The sequence below is a fragment of the Poecilia reticulata genome, chromosome 13 (assembly GCF_904066995.2).
Source record: "Poecilia reticulata chromosome 13, P_reticulata-male-v2, whole genome shotgun sequence".
NCBI lineage: Eukaryota > Metazoa > Chordata > Actinopteri > Cyprinodontiformes > Poeciliidae > Poecilia > Poecilia reticulata.
This window is the reverse complement of record NC_088842.1, coordinates 26530019-26543237: the sequence shown is the minus strand read 5'-3', so window position 1 is coordinate 26543237 and position 13219 is coordinate 26530019. Positions and strand designations below refer to the sequence as shown.

Genomic DNA, 13219 nt, shown 5'->3' with positions numbered 1-13219 from the left:
GACAGCAGTGTGAAATCTATCACTCACTGACGTAAAGCTATTAAAGCAGCTAACTGCAACCTGGTTACTCAAGCAGATAGTGCAGCTTGTTATCCAGCTAACATCAACTCCCAGTCTTTGCTCAGTAAGACCAGTATGACCAGTAAGCACTGCTAAACTATTATGATACACAGCTTTTCAAAAACGTATCATTTTACATAAAAACTGTATTTTTTGTCTTTTTGTGGTAAATAAAAGTAATCTTATTTTTCTTTAAAAAAAAAAACATTCTATTTTTTTATTTTTTTAGTGTCAACAATAAGTTTATACCTACATTTTTTTGACCATTAAAAATATAACAATAACAATCCCTGACTGCTAACCCCAATTTTCTTGCAGAAAGTTATAAGAAAATTATACAAAAGCCCAAACAAAAAAAAAACATACTTCTGGATTTATTTGTTTGGTTTTAAAAATTAACCAGTTTGTTTAAAACTATTGCATCCAGGGAGAAAACCAACAAAGAAAACCAAACATTTGCAGGAGATGAAAATGTTAGGAACTCCTGCTTGTGTGCAAAAACTGACTTTCTTGTCCAAGGTTTCTGCTGAGGGTGCACACATCGATAGAGCAGCCAGTCAAATTAATACTGTACAACAGGACGCTGTACAACAGAGACATGAAAGCAGACAGCATTTAAAATACAACAGCCATACCTTCGATTAGTAACTCCTGTCCATGGCTGCCCAACAGAGTCCGTGACAGGAAGGGTGCAAAGTCCACAAAGATCTCTCTCAACAAGGGAGCCACCTTCTCCAATGCTCTCTCTAATTTTGTAGTAATGCTGTAAAATGAACACCAAAATATGTAAAAAAAAAAAAAAGTACAGTTAAACTGTAACAAAATGAACATAATGTTGTAAGATCATACCATACTATAGTCAGAAAGACAACAAGCACAATGCTGCCAGCAGTTAGTCAGCTTCCCAGGGTTGAGGAGGAGGCAAATATCACAACTGTGGTTGCCATCAACAGAAATGTCAATAACAAGCTGTAAGGAGCTGGCTGATTTTTCTTTTCTTTTTAGAGAGAGACATGTGGCCAGGGCTACAAGGGAGATCACAGTAATACAGGACTGGAGAAGAAGAGCCGTACAGTAGTCACCGCATGAGTCCGCCTGACGTTATCTGAACACCTTCAGAAAATCGCAGCTATTCAACTCAGACTGAATACAGGAGGAGATGCGAGTTGAGCCTCAGCTTATCTCTGTGCTCTTATGTGTACACGCAAAGATAAAAAAAAAAGAAGAAAAAAAAAAGGCAACCTGAGGAGAGCTGTAGCTTGTTTTCTTTTCCTAAGACGAGCAAAAAGCAGATAGACAGAGAGAGACAGCAAGGCTTGGTGTAGGATTTGGATGGATGTGTAGTGTAATCTGCCCCACAGCCCCAGCTGAGAAAACACAGCATAGGCATAACACATTGGCATAAAACGGAGGATGCAAGCCGAAGGTTTAGGTGACTCGCACAGATGGGCCTGCTTCTCCGTAGGCTGCCTGTAATCCTGTCAGAGAGCTAAAGGGTTTGGGCTCAGAAGGTGTCAGTCCTTTAGGTAGTGGATTATGGTCCATTTCACAAAAGGTAAAGATGGAAAGAGAAGATGCAGCCCTTGTAAGATAAAATGCTTCATCAACAAATAAAGATTATCTTAGAAAAACTATATATATTCATATAAGAAATTATTTTTTTTTTAACATTTATTTTGTGGAGCACATATTTTAGCATAGGCGCTTTACTCTCCTCTCAATCTGCAGCACGAAAATAATATGATCGATTTCAGAGTCTGCCTAAGTGATGTTAGTTACTGCAGCCATGGAAACCAAAATGTATTCCTCCGGCACAACACTTGGACAAAGACGGACTGTGGAGAAAGATCTTGTTTTGTATGTATGAATGTGTGGAGGTGAGACAAGGTCCTAACCAGATATATGTGCAAAGCTATGCACATGTCCGGCTTGATAAACATGAGTGGGGATTTCTAAATACATAAAAGCACACAATTAGGATAAATAAATACATATACAAAATTCATTACACACACCCAGCCTTGTAGTCCGTCAGTGACACAAACTGAGTAAGCAACACAGGACGGCAAAAAGGTCAAGAAGACGAGTTGTACCTCATATTTTCGACTGTGTCTTCAGGCATGGGGGCCACGGTTTGCACGGCGGGAAGACTTTTACTCGTCACGCCGTTGACAAAACTGGTGGAGGATGATGCAGAGGCAGAGGCCGCCTCAGCGGCGCCTGCAGGGGAACAAAAACGTATTCAACATTTATGAAGAGCAGAAGTATTCCTAGCTATATTCAATGTAAATAAATGTAATAGGTTTTAGATGTCTGGTTTCAGATGTCCCATCTGCAAAGTGAAGCAAACATGGACAAACGGATGGATGTTTTAAATGTAAACTTTTAAATTTTAAATGTTAAAACCACATTTTAATAGCCTAATACTGTAAAACACGAAACACAAAACCTATATACATATATGTAGCTCCAATAAAATCTAATTTTGGCACGCTGTAGACTTCGGCTCAATTTTCAAAAGTTCAAATTTCAACAGTTAAAATTATTAGTTTCCCCTCTTGTCTGTAGCCAAGTCAAAATGTGTCAAAGATTCAATTTGTAAAAATAATATATTTTCTAAAACTATTTCCTATCCTAAATTACCTTTTATGAAAGCAGTGATTATCAGGACACCTATTCAAATGTGAAACATCACATTTATACCAGAGCAGATGGTCACCTTTAAACTTTTCTGACTAACAGGCAACAATCAGGCAAAAGCAGATCACGAGGTCTGGGTGTCAATGTGCGGGTTTTAGCTAAAAGCAAAGCGCATTTTCATTTGGATACATTTCTCACATTCCTGAGCCAGGGGCTCAAAAAGGAGAGGGACGCTTTATTTCTAAAATTAGCACACTGAACTTGTGGGGAAGCTCTGAATGTTTTGGGTGTTAAAAGGATTCTTTGAGACCAGCAGACAACATAAGCCCTAAGGTGAAACCAGTTCACCAGAGAAGAGGGCCAGGAGAATCACCATGACAGCAAGAGAGGCAGGTAATGAAATCAGGCACATTTTACATTTCAAATATATGCGTGTAGATTCATTCTCACTTTTAGAAAGGCTTCAGTTTACAGCGTATTACAAACGGATTCAATCTGGAGCACGATGAGGTACAGTATTGTGTGAAGAACGGTATTTTTGAAGAAGTTGGTTGTGGACAGTGGAGGATGATTGGGAACAGAAAGCAAAGAGAGCCATCTAGTGGTTTTAGAAAGCAAAGACAGGGTCAAAAGATCAAAATGGCCAGTTTTGTTTCTATCCTTGCTGTGGCCTAAAGAGAACCAAAAAAAAAAAAATCACGGGGTAACCAGGATGAAAAGCACACCTAAAGTGACAATCATCTAAAATTAACTATCAAATATGGAATGTAGATTTATTCAATTTTGTACGTGTACTTCAAGTCCCTTTTGTTATGCCCACCGGTGGTGTTGATCATGCTTTTAGGGGTCGCAGAGGCAGCGGCAAAGATGTTGGGGGTGCTGCAGCTCGAAAGCCCAGGGGAGGTGCTGGTGCTGCTGGAGCCCAGTGTGTTGACCGCAAAGCTGCCAGGGGAGGTTTTCTTCACGGGAACCACCACACTCCTACAGGGAACACAAGGAATGTGTGCAGTTCACACAAACAAGAACAAAGGAGTGTGGACGTTGAATAAATACTTCACGTAGAATGAAATTTGCAGGTCTAATCTCTGCTGATTGAAAACATAAAGCACCTATTATAATACAGGAGAGAAAGAGGCAAAACTCAAACTGTAAAACACGACTGAAATATTCACGTGGTTTAACTTGTGCCACACACTGGATGAAAAAAGGGCTAAGCTGACTTTTTGTGAAACTAACATGTTTTACAAGAAAAAATAAATAAATAAATAAAAAATACTAAATTAATATACAAAAAAAATGGCCAAAGAATGATTAAACTTTTTTTTTTTAGATAGAAAGCTTTTCAAGCATCTTCCAGTCCAATATTTTAGTATAACTTTTTTTTTTATTTAATTGTGGTTTTACTTTTAATGGTAAAAATTTTTATGTTTCTAATTGCATTTCCTGTCCCTCAAACTAATTTCAGCTCTACCTCCTATACATTTCTGTACTTTATCGTGTTTAGTTCAGTTTTTGTTGTTTTTTTAGGTACTTATTTACTGTGAGGTGCTTCGTATGAACAGTGTCCTTTTCATACAAATAAAATAATTACTAAACAACTTAGGACATAGGACATGGAACCTTTAAAGATGACTTAAATTTCTTAACTTTTGTTCCAAAAAGGGCAAAATTTTATATGAAATAGGAATAAACAAATTATGGTTAGGTGATGTAAGAAACAGAAGAAAGTAGTTTTGTTTTTCATGTCTTACTGCTTTTCGAGTCAGACCGCCTGAGCATGCCCACTCATTAGGCAGGGCATGTGAAAGGTAAACATCCTGACTTGTAACCGCATCTTTTAACCTGTAGCATTTAAAAAAATACACTTGCTTATACACAAGAGACATAAGTAAATAAATGTAAGGATCTGCTTTTGAGCTACTCCCTTTCCTCTACATCTGCTTTTTGCTACCGGCGTCCTTCTGTGACAGTAAAAAAAAAAAAGAAAAAAAAAGAAAGAAAGAAAGAAAGAAAAACATTCGAGAGACTCCAAAAGAGCAACTGTGAGAATATTACTAACAGGACTTTGGATAGGAGGCTTTTTTTTTAATGTTTTTTTTTTTTTTTAAATAGGGTAAACCTAAATGTATGTTCTTAGATTTAGAATTAAATACATTTTGTTTCACTGAAAACAGTAACCAAAAACAAAAAACTAAAAAAAAAGTAATTCCAAGACTATGGATTCACCCCAGCCAAGAAAAATAAATAAAATGGAAAAACAAATCAAAACTAAAAAATAAGTAATGAAGATGAGTTTTGATCTTTAACATGTTAAACTTGAAACGTCCCCAACTAAAAGCTCTCTAAAAAGAGGTTCGTGGTTTTGTGATCTATCTCAGCAAATTCTCACTATAAATTTTAATTTGCTCTCACTGTTGTCCCCATTCAATCTCACCATTTTTTCAAAAACCTTTTGGTATTTTAAGCGTATGCTTCTGAATTAAAATATAATTTATTTCCAGACTTTTACACACATTTCCTAGATGTACCAATAAGTGCGAAGGCTGCTATAAATAAATAAGGTATGTACCAAATGAGTTGCTTCACAGAGGTGCTGTATTTTACCCTGCACATAAGTCTTTGCTCTAAAAATAAAAATAATTCATCTTACTTGTAAATTAAATTAGTTTATTTTTAGTTCCCACGGTTAAGGCCGTAGAAAATTAAATTATATTTACCTCAATTACCTCTAAGGAAATTAATTAAAGTTTCCTTTCTCTATACAGAAGGTACTACACTATACATCACATACTGCTAAAAATGGAAAAGGACAGGTCATTTACAAAAAAATGTGACAGAAAGCATGTGGAAGATCAAAATAAAACTTGCACATGACCTTTGAAAAGAAAACAGGCAGCCCAGTAACTCAAAGTACTGTTCGCATGCTGTCTTTTTCTTGCCAAGGACTTTAAAAAAAAAAGGGTAGAGTGACTTTGGGTCTGCTGCAGCTCCCTGACAGTGAGGAGAAGCTTGTCCTTATCGGGTCTGCAGTTGGCCTTTGAGTTTGTGAAGGTGCCAGATAATGTCTCGTTCAATATCCTGCAGTTACTCTGGGTGACAAAGGCCAGGCCTTTGCACTGTCACAAGCTAAGCCTGTTGTCATCTGAAGCAAATCCCCAGATATCCTCGGTCTGCAAAACAACACGCACTTTTGTCGTCTTTTGTGGCTGTTTTATATCCACACTCCATCTCCCAGATCACGAGCAAGAAGCACGCAGAGCTAGAAGCAAACCATTTATGGGTGGTTTTTTACCACTTTCCCATATTCTCCTCTACTACACTGCACATTTTGCCCAAGCTTGTTAAAACATTGATATTTTATTTATCAAAGTTTTTTTTTTTTTTTTTTTTGTAGATGAGCTACAAAAAATGCATATACAGTGAACATATTTGGCTGCCCAGTGGACAGCCAAATATGTATCTTATACATACAACAGCAGTAAAGCAAATTATTTGAAACTTGGATCAAAATCCACTGAATAATAAAGAAGAAATATTCAAGTGCTTGGGAGCTTACTAAAATATTGATACCATCAGGGATAAGGCTGTGCTCTGAAGAACACTGATGACAAGTGTTATTTATTTAGTACAGCTATCTACAGTTATACTCTGTTAAATTGACAGATTTCAGACCAACACCGGCATGTTATTAATTGTAGAAACCGTGTGTGAATTTATTATTGCTTCCCAAAGTCATGGGAGAAACGAGCCTCTCTTTCTGCCCGGCTGAGATGTTGGATTAGATCAGCAGGATGTTGCTAAAACATAGACCTCTTTTCATGAATAATTCATAAGTCTAGTGCTCATGAATCATGTATAGATTATCTAGTACATATTTTATTAATAGGATTGTCTTAATTGAGTTGCAGAGAATAAAGCAAGGATTAATCTCAGGATGAATATTAATGAAGTCCACGGCAACTGAAAGTGTAACCAAAGAAATATTCCCTTTATAAATCCCAGATAAGATTCTAATCTAAAGGGCTTTATTAAGAAACGTCAAGAAAATGTAAAGCACTGCGCTTACAAAAGTATTCACACCTAGCAAACTATTTCACATTTCGTCACGACTGATTGTGGAGAGCCAAGTGCAGACAACAAACCAGGAGGGTCAATCTCAGTGAATATTTCATTTAAATAGAAACTCAGCAATGACAAAGACGTCCAACAAAACATAGGAAGGACCTAAAATAAAGGGAACATGTAAGGAAAAAGAAAGGAGGGAACTGATGAGAAAGGAGTAAAAACTGAGTCCATATGAGTCTAATTAGTACCAATAAGTAGGGAACTAACTGAGGTAAAAATCTTAAAATAATTCAGTGATAGTTGCACAAAGAGAAATCACAGCCAGATAAAGAATGACCAAACAACACTGGATCAGAAGTGACAAAAGTCAAATAGTATTATGAAGTTTAAGAAACACACCCAACAGGTCAGTGATAAAGTTGTGGAGAGGTTTTAAACAAGGTTAGATTATGACAATATCCCAAGCTTTGAACATTATCGAGAACTAGCTGCATCCAAAAAAACAATTTCAGGGCATTACTGCAAATCTACCAGTCATGCAACTAAACTGACAGGCTGCAAAACATTAATGAGAGAAGAAGCCAAAAGGCTTATGGTAATTCTGGAGAAAATACAGAGGAGGGAGAATCTGTTCAACTATTAGTCATGCCCTCCACGAATCTGGTGGCTATGGAGGAGGAGCAAGGAAAAAAGACATTTTTGAAAGAAAGAAATTGAGAAGCCCTAAAAAGTCCAGTTTAAAAGTCTGCCAGAAGTGACATATGGGCCATGCCAAAGATGAGGCCAGAATTGACTTTTGGACTGTTATGAACAAAAAGAATACGTCATCATCCCCACAGAGGAGCAAAGAGGAGGTATCATCATGCTGTGGGGATACCTTTCTTCAGAAACAAAAAGATATATTTCTTTTCTTCTACTTCAATAACGCACTAATTTGTGTTGGTCTGCCACATAAAACAAATTAAATTTGAAATGAGAACATGTACAAAGGGCATGAATCCAAGGCACTACATTTCACTCGCACACAATATATATATATATATATATATATATATATATATATATATATATATATATATATATATCGTTGGCAGGAACTTTGGCAGCTATGTGACGCACGAAACTAAACATTTCATTTACATTTCATTTATATATATATATATATATATATATATATATCCTCTCATGAGTTATTAAAGGACCAACAGTATATATCTAATCTGGAAGGTTGGGAGACAAAAGGAAGGAAGTGGAGGATTACTGAAGTATGCCTTTACTGTATTTCTTGCAGGTCAAGTGGAAGTCTGGTTGCCGTGCTGTTTAAACCTGTCCTCTACATGACAGACGGCCCCCATGCACTCCACTTTAAGGCATTTTTTCCCTCCTTTTTTGATATTGTCACTCTCAATCTTCTTTTTCCCTGACAGACAAATGAAAGACCTTTCCATGGTTGGCAGCTCATTTCACTGGCAGGTGGCACACAAATAGAAGCAGGAGGGGGGGGAGGGGCGACATGAAAAGCATTAGACAAAGTTGTAAATGTGGTCAGGAGGTTTTGTGTGAAAGCATTTCAAAAATAATACACTTTGCTGCGGTGACTAATTTGAGGCTGCCAGCTTCCATTATGGATGCGAGCTGTGAGGACGATGGCCGGCCATGGCGTGTTCTGTGGCCGCTTCTGTTCAATCTGTCATCAACACCCAGGAGACCCCTGTCCTGTCAGCTGTCCTTTCTCCACATACTCCTCCATGTTTCCCCCTCCATTCATCAGCATCACCTAGCCCAAGCTCAACAACAGAATACATTAGGGACAAAGAAGTGTCCATTGTTGCTCTCATTTCAGAATGTGTTTTGCTCACCCTTCAAGGGTGTGCATTTGCTGAATTTGTCATAAACAATGTGAAATTAGTGGCACAAATAGAACATTTGTGCAAAAGCAGCTAAAAAAAACAGCCAGAAGGAATCTGGGATCAGGGGGAGCTCAAGCTTGAAATCCCTCCAGCAGCAGGTTTGTAAACAGTCAGATCCAGACAGATTACTGTGCGGTTCAATCTAATCCAGGAATGTAAATAAACTCAAACACCACGACAGTGCTTGAGAGACCATTTCAAACACACAAAAAATTCCTGGTGAAGAGAAAGAGCACAAAACAAGTGGGCTTGAAATAAATAATGTGCTCCAGTCATCTTGGAAACCATTACTGCCATCCTGCATACCTGAGATAATCCTGATGGATTAAGATAACAATTTTACGGTTACTTGAGAGACCACATGCATCCAGGTTCATCAACAACCACAAATCTCTTTTTGATTTACATGTTTCCTAGATTGCCACCAGCTAAAGAAAAGCATGATGCTTATACTTTAAACCAACTAGTCCTGCTTTTTTTTTTGTAGTTCTTTTTCCCCCCTGGATCAAAAAACTTACTCAGAAATAGTTCATCATCAGGCCTCTATAGAACTTGATGATATTGCTGAAGAGCTAATTCAGTCATTTGATACAGCAGTGCTGGAGCAGGGGTACATCTAAAACATGATGCAGGGCCCTGATTGGTGAAGGCCAGAGTTTGACACCATTGTTTTAAACATATTTATACCAAATTCTATCATTTTTCTTCTATCTTAGTCAAAGATCAGTTTAGATCTCAAAAACATGATCAAATTTGGGGCACCACTTGGTTGAGCAGAGGTTACAATTCTCAACACATGTTTTCCCCTTTTCTCTCTGTCCTTTCTCCTGTCCAGTTAGATGAATAAAGGCCACTAGAAACATTTTTAAAAAAGTGAATTCTAAGCATACACCAAGTAAAACCGTTACGTAAACATGACAATTTGCACCCCATTTTTTTTTTTTTTTAAGTTTGGAAGTAGCTAATAACTGGTGCAAATGTGTGGGTAGAAAATAATGCTTGAATTTAAATATAAAATCCAAAGTATTAGATCAGAGTTCCAAAACGGAGTGATGAGTGGGAGAATATACATGGTGTTTAATGCCTGCTCTAAAAAAACTCAGGCTGTGACCTTCTTACTCTGAAATCAATAAAAAAAAAAGAAAACACATTTGCAATAATGATCCATGGCAGTTATTTTCAGGTAGTTACATATTAGTAACCGACTCAACATCTCACCTGTCAAAGGACTGAAACTGCACCGGCAGCACAGCCTGGGCCTTTGCAGCAGAGTCTGGGAAGGACACTGGCTCAAGTCCAGCCTCCACGCCCTCCAGCGGGGCGGCAACCAAGCTCTTCAAAATCTCCTTGACATTGATGCCCTTCTTGGACTGACTAATGCTGAGGACGGAGGAGGACGATTTGAGCACCTCGACATTAGAGGGTTCAGACAGAATCTCCTGGGACTTCTTCACCTCAGAGGAAAGTGTGGAAATGAGCTCGTTCACAGCACTAACTCCTCCCACTTTATGATCCAGGCCAGACCCATTAAGGATGCTGGCTACCTGCTCGTCCCCAATCCCAGAGTCTGTGTGGGGTAAAGAGGTTTCTATGTGAAGGTCTTCAGATGGCAAAAAAATGTCCTTACTGCTTGTGAATGACAGTGGAGTTTCTGCAGAAGAAAGACACAAATTAGGGAGTTTCAGGCACTGACATGCATACATAAAATAAATAACAGCCAAGAAATGTGTCGTTGATGCATACAGAGTACAATCTAATGGTAACAAGAAGTGTATTGCAAAAGCATTGCTGCCCGTTGAACTTTTATTTATTTTTTACAGATGTCGAAGCATTACAACAACAAATTTCAAATGCTTTCTTTTTAGGTTTGATTTTCTGAAATTAATTTTATTTCTAAAATAAATAATACAGGGTTGATGTGCACTGTGTTGTGAATTTGCGCCCTTTAACCCGATACCTTAAATGCAACCATCTGCATTAGGTGTCAACCAATCAGTAGAAAGAGCAGATATTCACCTGGACTGGTTTAAATTAAAACATCTTTATAATGTTAGAAGGGTCCAGATGAAATCAAGACTTACATTCAAATTTGAATCTGTGGCAAAATCTGAGAATTAATGTCTACCATGTTGATGAATAATTTTTGTGCTTTTTTCTGTTTCTTATCATACTAATAGTAAAATTTAACTGCAAACCTCCAAACGTGGCCAAAACCTAGTTCCACTTATTAATTTTACTGCCTTTGGTTCTATGAGACCCTCCCTAAATATAAAAACATTCAAAAATATGATTAAATGCTGTTTAGCTGTAAAATGCATTACTATATGTAACTGATGTACCAAAGCAGCCCATTTAATAACAACAATTTGATCATTTTTGAACCTGTATTTGTGTTTATAAGTGTGAATACAATGGCAAACAGCGTTTATAAAAAATACTGTAGCAAATACTTTTTATTGTCACTATGATGAGTATTGTAATAAATGCCACAACACATTGTTATAAAGATTTTGGTCCATATTGTTTATCAGATGGCCTCCATTCAATATCACTGAGCTTGAGCTATTTTGCAAAGGACTCAAATATCAGTGTTTAGACGAGCATAGTGAGTTGAAACATACTGTTACTGCAGTGAATGGTAGTGGTTGGATAAAAAATGCATATCACAGCTTTCATATCTTTATCATTGAATCCATAGCCACATAATAACTTTGTGTTGGTCTGTATTCTAAACCTCCTAATGAAACACATTGTAGTCTGTGGTTGCAATGTGGAAAAGATCAACCGGCATTCATACTTTTGCAAGGCACTGTGTTTGTTTAATAAAATGGAGAAAGATGAATTCAGCACCATCTAAATTATTAACAGAAAGAATGCATGCGAGAGACAGCTTTACATTCAGAGCCAAAGAGCAAATATCGCATTTGCAGAGTACGCCACATGCCGAGGGAGGCTCTAAGATCTCTTTCCAGAGGATCTGATTTTCTAGTGAGATTAACTTGGCTTTTTTTCTCCTTCTGTGTTAAAAAAAACATGATTCATTTTTTTCTACATATCTATATTTGTTTTTATTAATATTATTAGCATAATAAATAACATTTTAATACATATTGCAACAAAAAAAAACACATAAGGTGAAGCTAAGAAAGTTTATCTAGTTCTCCAATTATTTTTGAAGACCTCCAGAATCTCCTTGTCGTTTTGATTGTAGTTTATCCCGACCCAGTGGCTGCTAAAATGCAAGGGCAAATATATTAATATTCATCACATGCCCCCCTAACGCGGTCAGCAGGGCCTGATTTAGCCTGCAAGTCGACGAGCTTCCTGGTCCATCAGACAATCGTCTGCCACATGCCGTCTGGAAAATTCCCCTATTTTCTGGTGAAATTTATGAAGGCGGCAGTGTGCCTTTCTCCTCCCAGCAACCTCTATGATCCCATTCTCCTCTGGTGGATTGCTTGCCTAATGGGCACTGACAGATGGGGCTGAAAATAGCAAGCCTGGCTCCACTGCCCCAAAAACCCACAGCTTTTTTATCTCTTAACTTCTCGCTGCTTATCTTCTTTACGTGGTCTCAGCTCTTTAAATTACACTTACATATTCCCTTTGGCCGCTCTCCCCTACTTCTATTTTCTTTTATTCACTTCACCTTTTATCTCAATGAAAGTTGATAAGGTATGTTCACTCGCACATTTCACAAAACCAATTTCCACTGCTGCAGACATTGTGTTAAACCTTTGAGGGCAGCCAATGATTTCCTTTCATGTGACTTAATGTATGATTTATGACGCCAGGCACTTTCTACCTTTTATTTCAGAGTGGATGTTGATGCCTATTCAAGTTTCTAACTTCAGACTTCAGCACAAGTCTATTTGCTTCCACACTGAATTGTGTGCAGTGCAATTAGCAGAACTCATGAATAAATCATATTGAGCTGGTGGAACACAGGCAGGGGTATCCCTGTTGTTACAGTGAATGAGCACTCAGCTCCTACAAGCTGGCAACAGAACAAGAGAAAACACTCTGGATACTTAGCATTTTGTTAATCAGGCACAGTCACTTCAAACTAAGATTAGATGAGCAGAAGAACGGACGCAACGACAGAAAGGGGCGTAGCACCTTTGCTGGTCGGTGAGTTGATCTCCTGGCGTACGCTGCGGCCTAACTGACAGCTCATCTTCCCAGGCTCACACTGAGGCTCAAGGATGTCGCGGTACTTGGAAACCATGAGGACAGAGATGAAGTACACCACAGCCAAAGCCAAGAACTGGGCTTGTTTACTGTCATCCTGTGGGAAGACATCACAATAGTCATCTAGCTTTCTATTCAAATGGCTGGATTTTCCTACAAGCACAAAAGTACATAAAAATACAATGCCACAACTTTCCAAAAATAGGTTTAACTAAAAACATCCATCTTTGCAGAATAGTTATTCAACATACTAACAAAATATTCCTATTGTTTTCCAGTAAGTAAGACTTATTGCACTTAAAACTCAAAAATGTGAAAGTATTTACCAAGAAATCAGTTAGTGACAGAAACCA

At 37.8% G+C, this 13219-nt stretch overlaps 1 protein-coding gene across 6 annotated transcripts in view; it reads right to left on the bottom strand.

Annotated features, from left to right (window-relative positions):
- Positions 1-13219, bottom strand: part of nbeab (neurobeachin b) — a 220153-nt gene that overhangs the window by 105135 nt on the left and 101799 nt on the right. For all 6 annotated transcript variants that reach the window (XM_081614411.1, XM_008426293.3, XM_008426301.3 and 3 more), the window contains 5 exons: positions 12795-12963; positions 9894-10326; positions 3521-3681; positions 2154-2280; positions 696-823 (listed from right to left, as the gene is read on the bottom strand). In XM_081614411.1, coding sequence (XP_081470537.1) covers positions 696-823; positions 2154-2280; positions 3521-3681; positions 9894-10326; positions 12795-12963 — 1018 coding nt within the window. The remainder of the gene's footprint in view (positions 1-695; positions 824-2153; positions 2281-3520; positions 3682-9893; positions 10327-12794; positions 12964-13219) is intronic.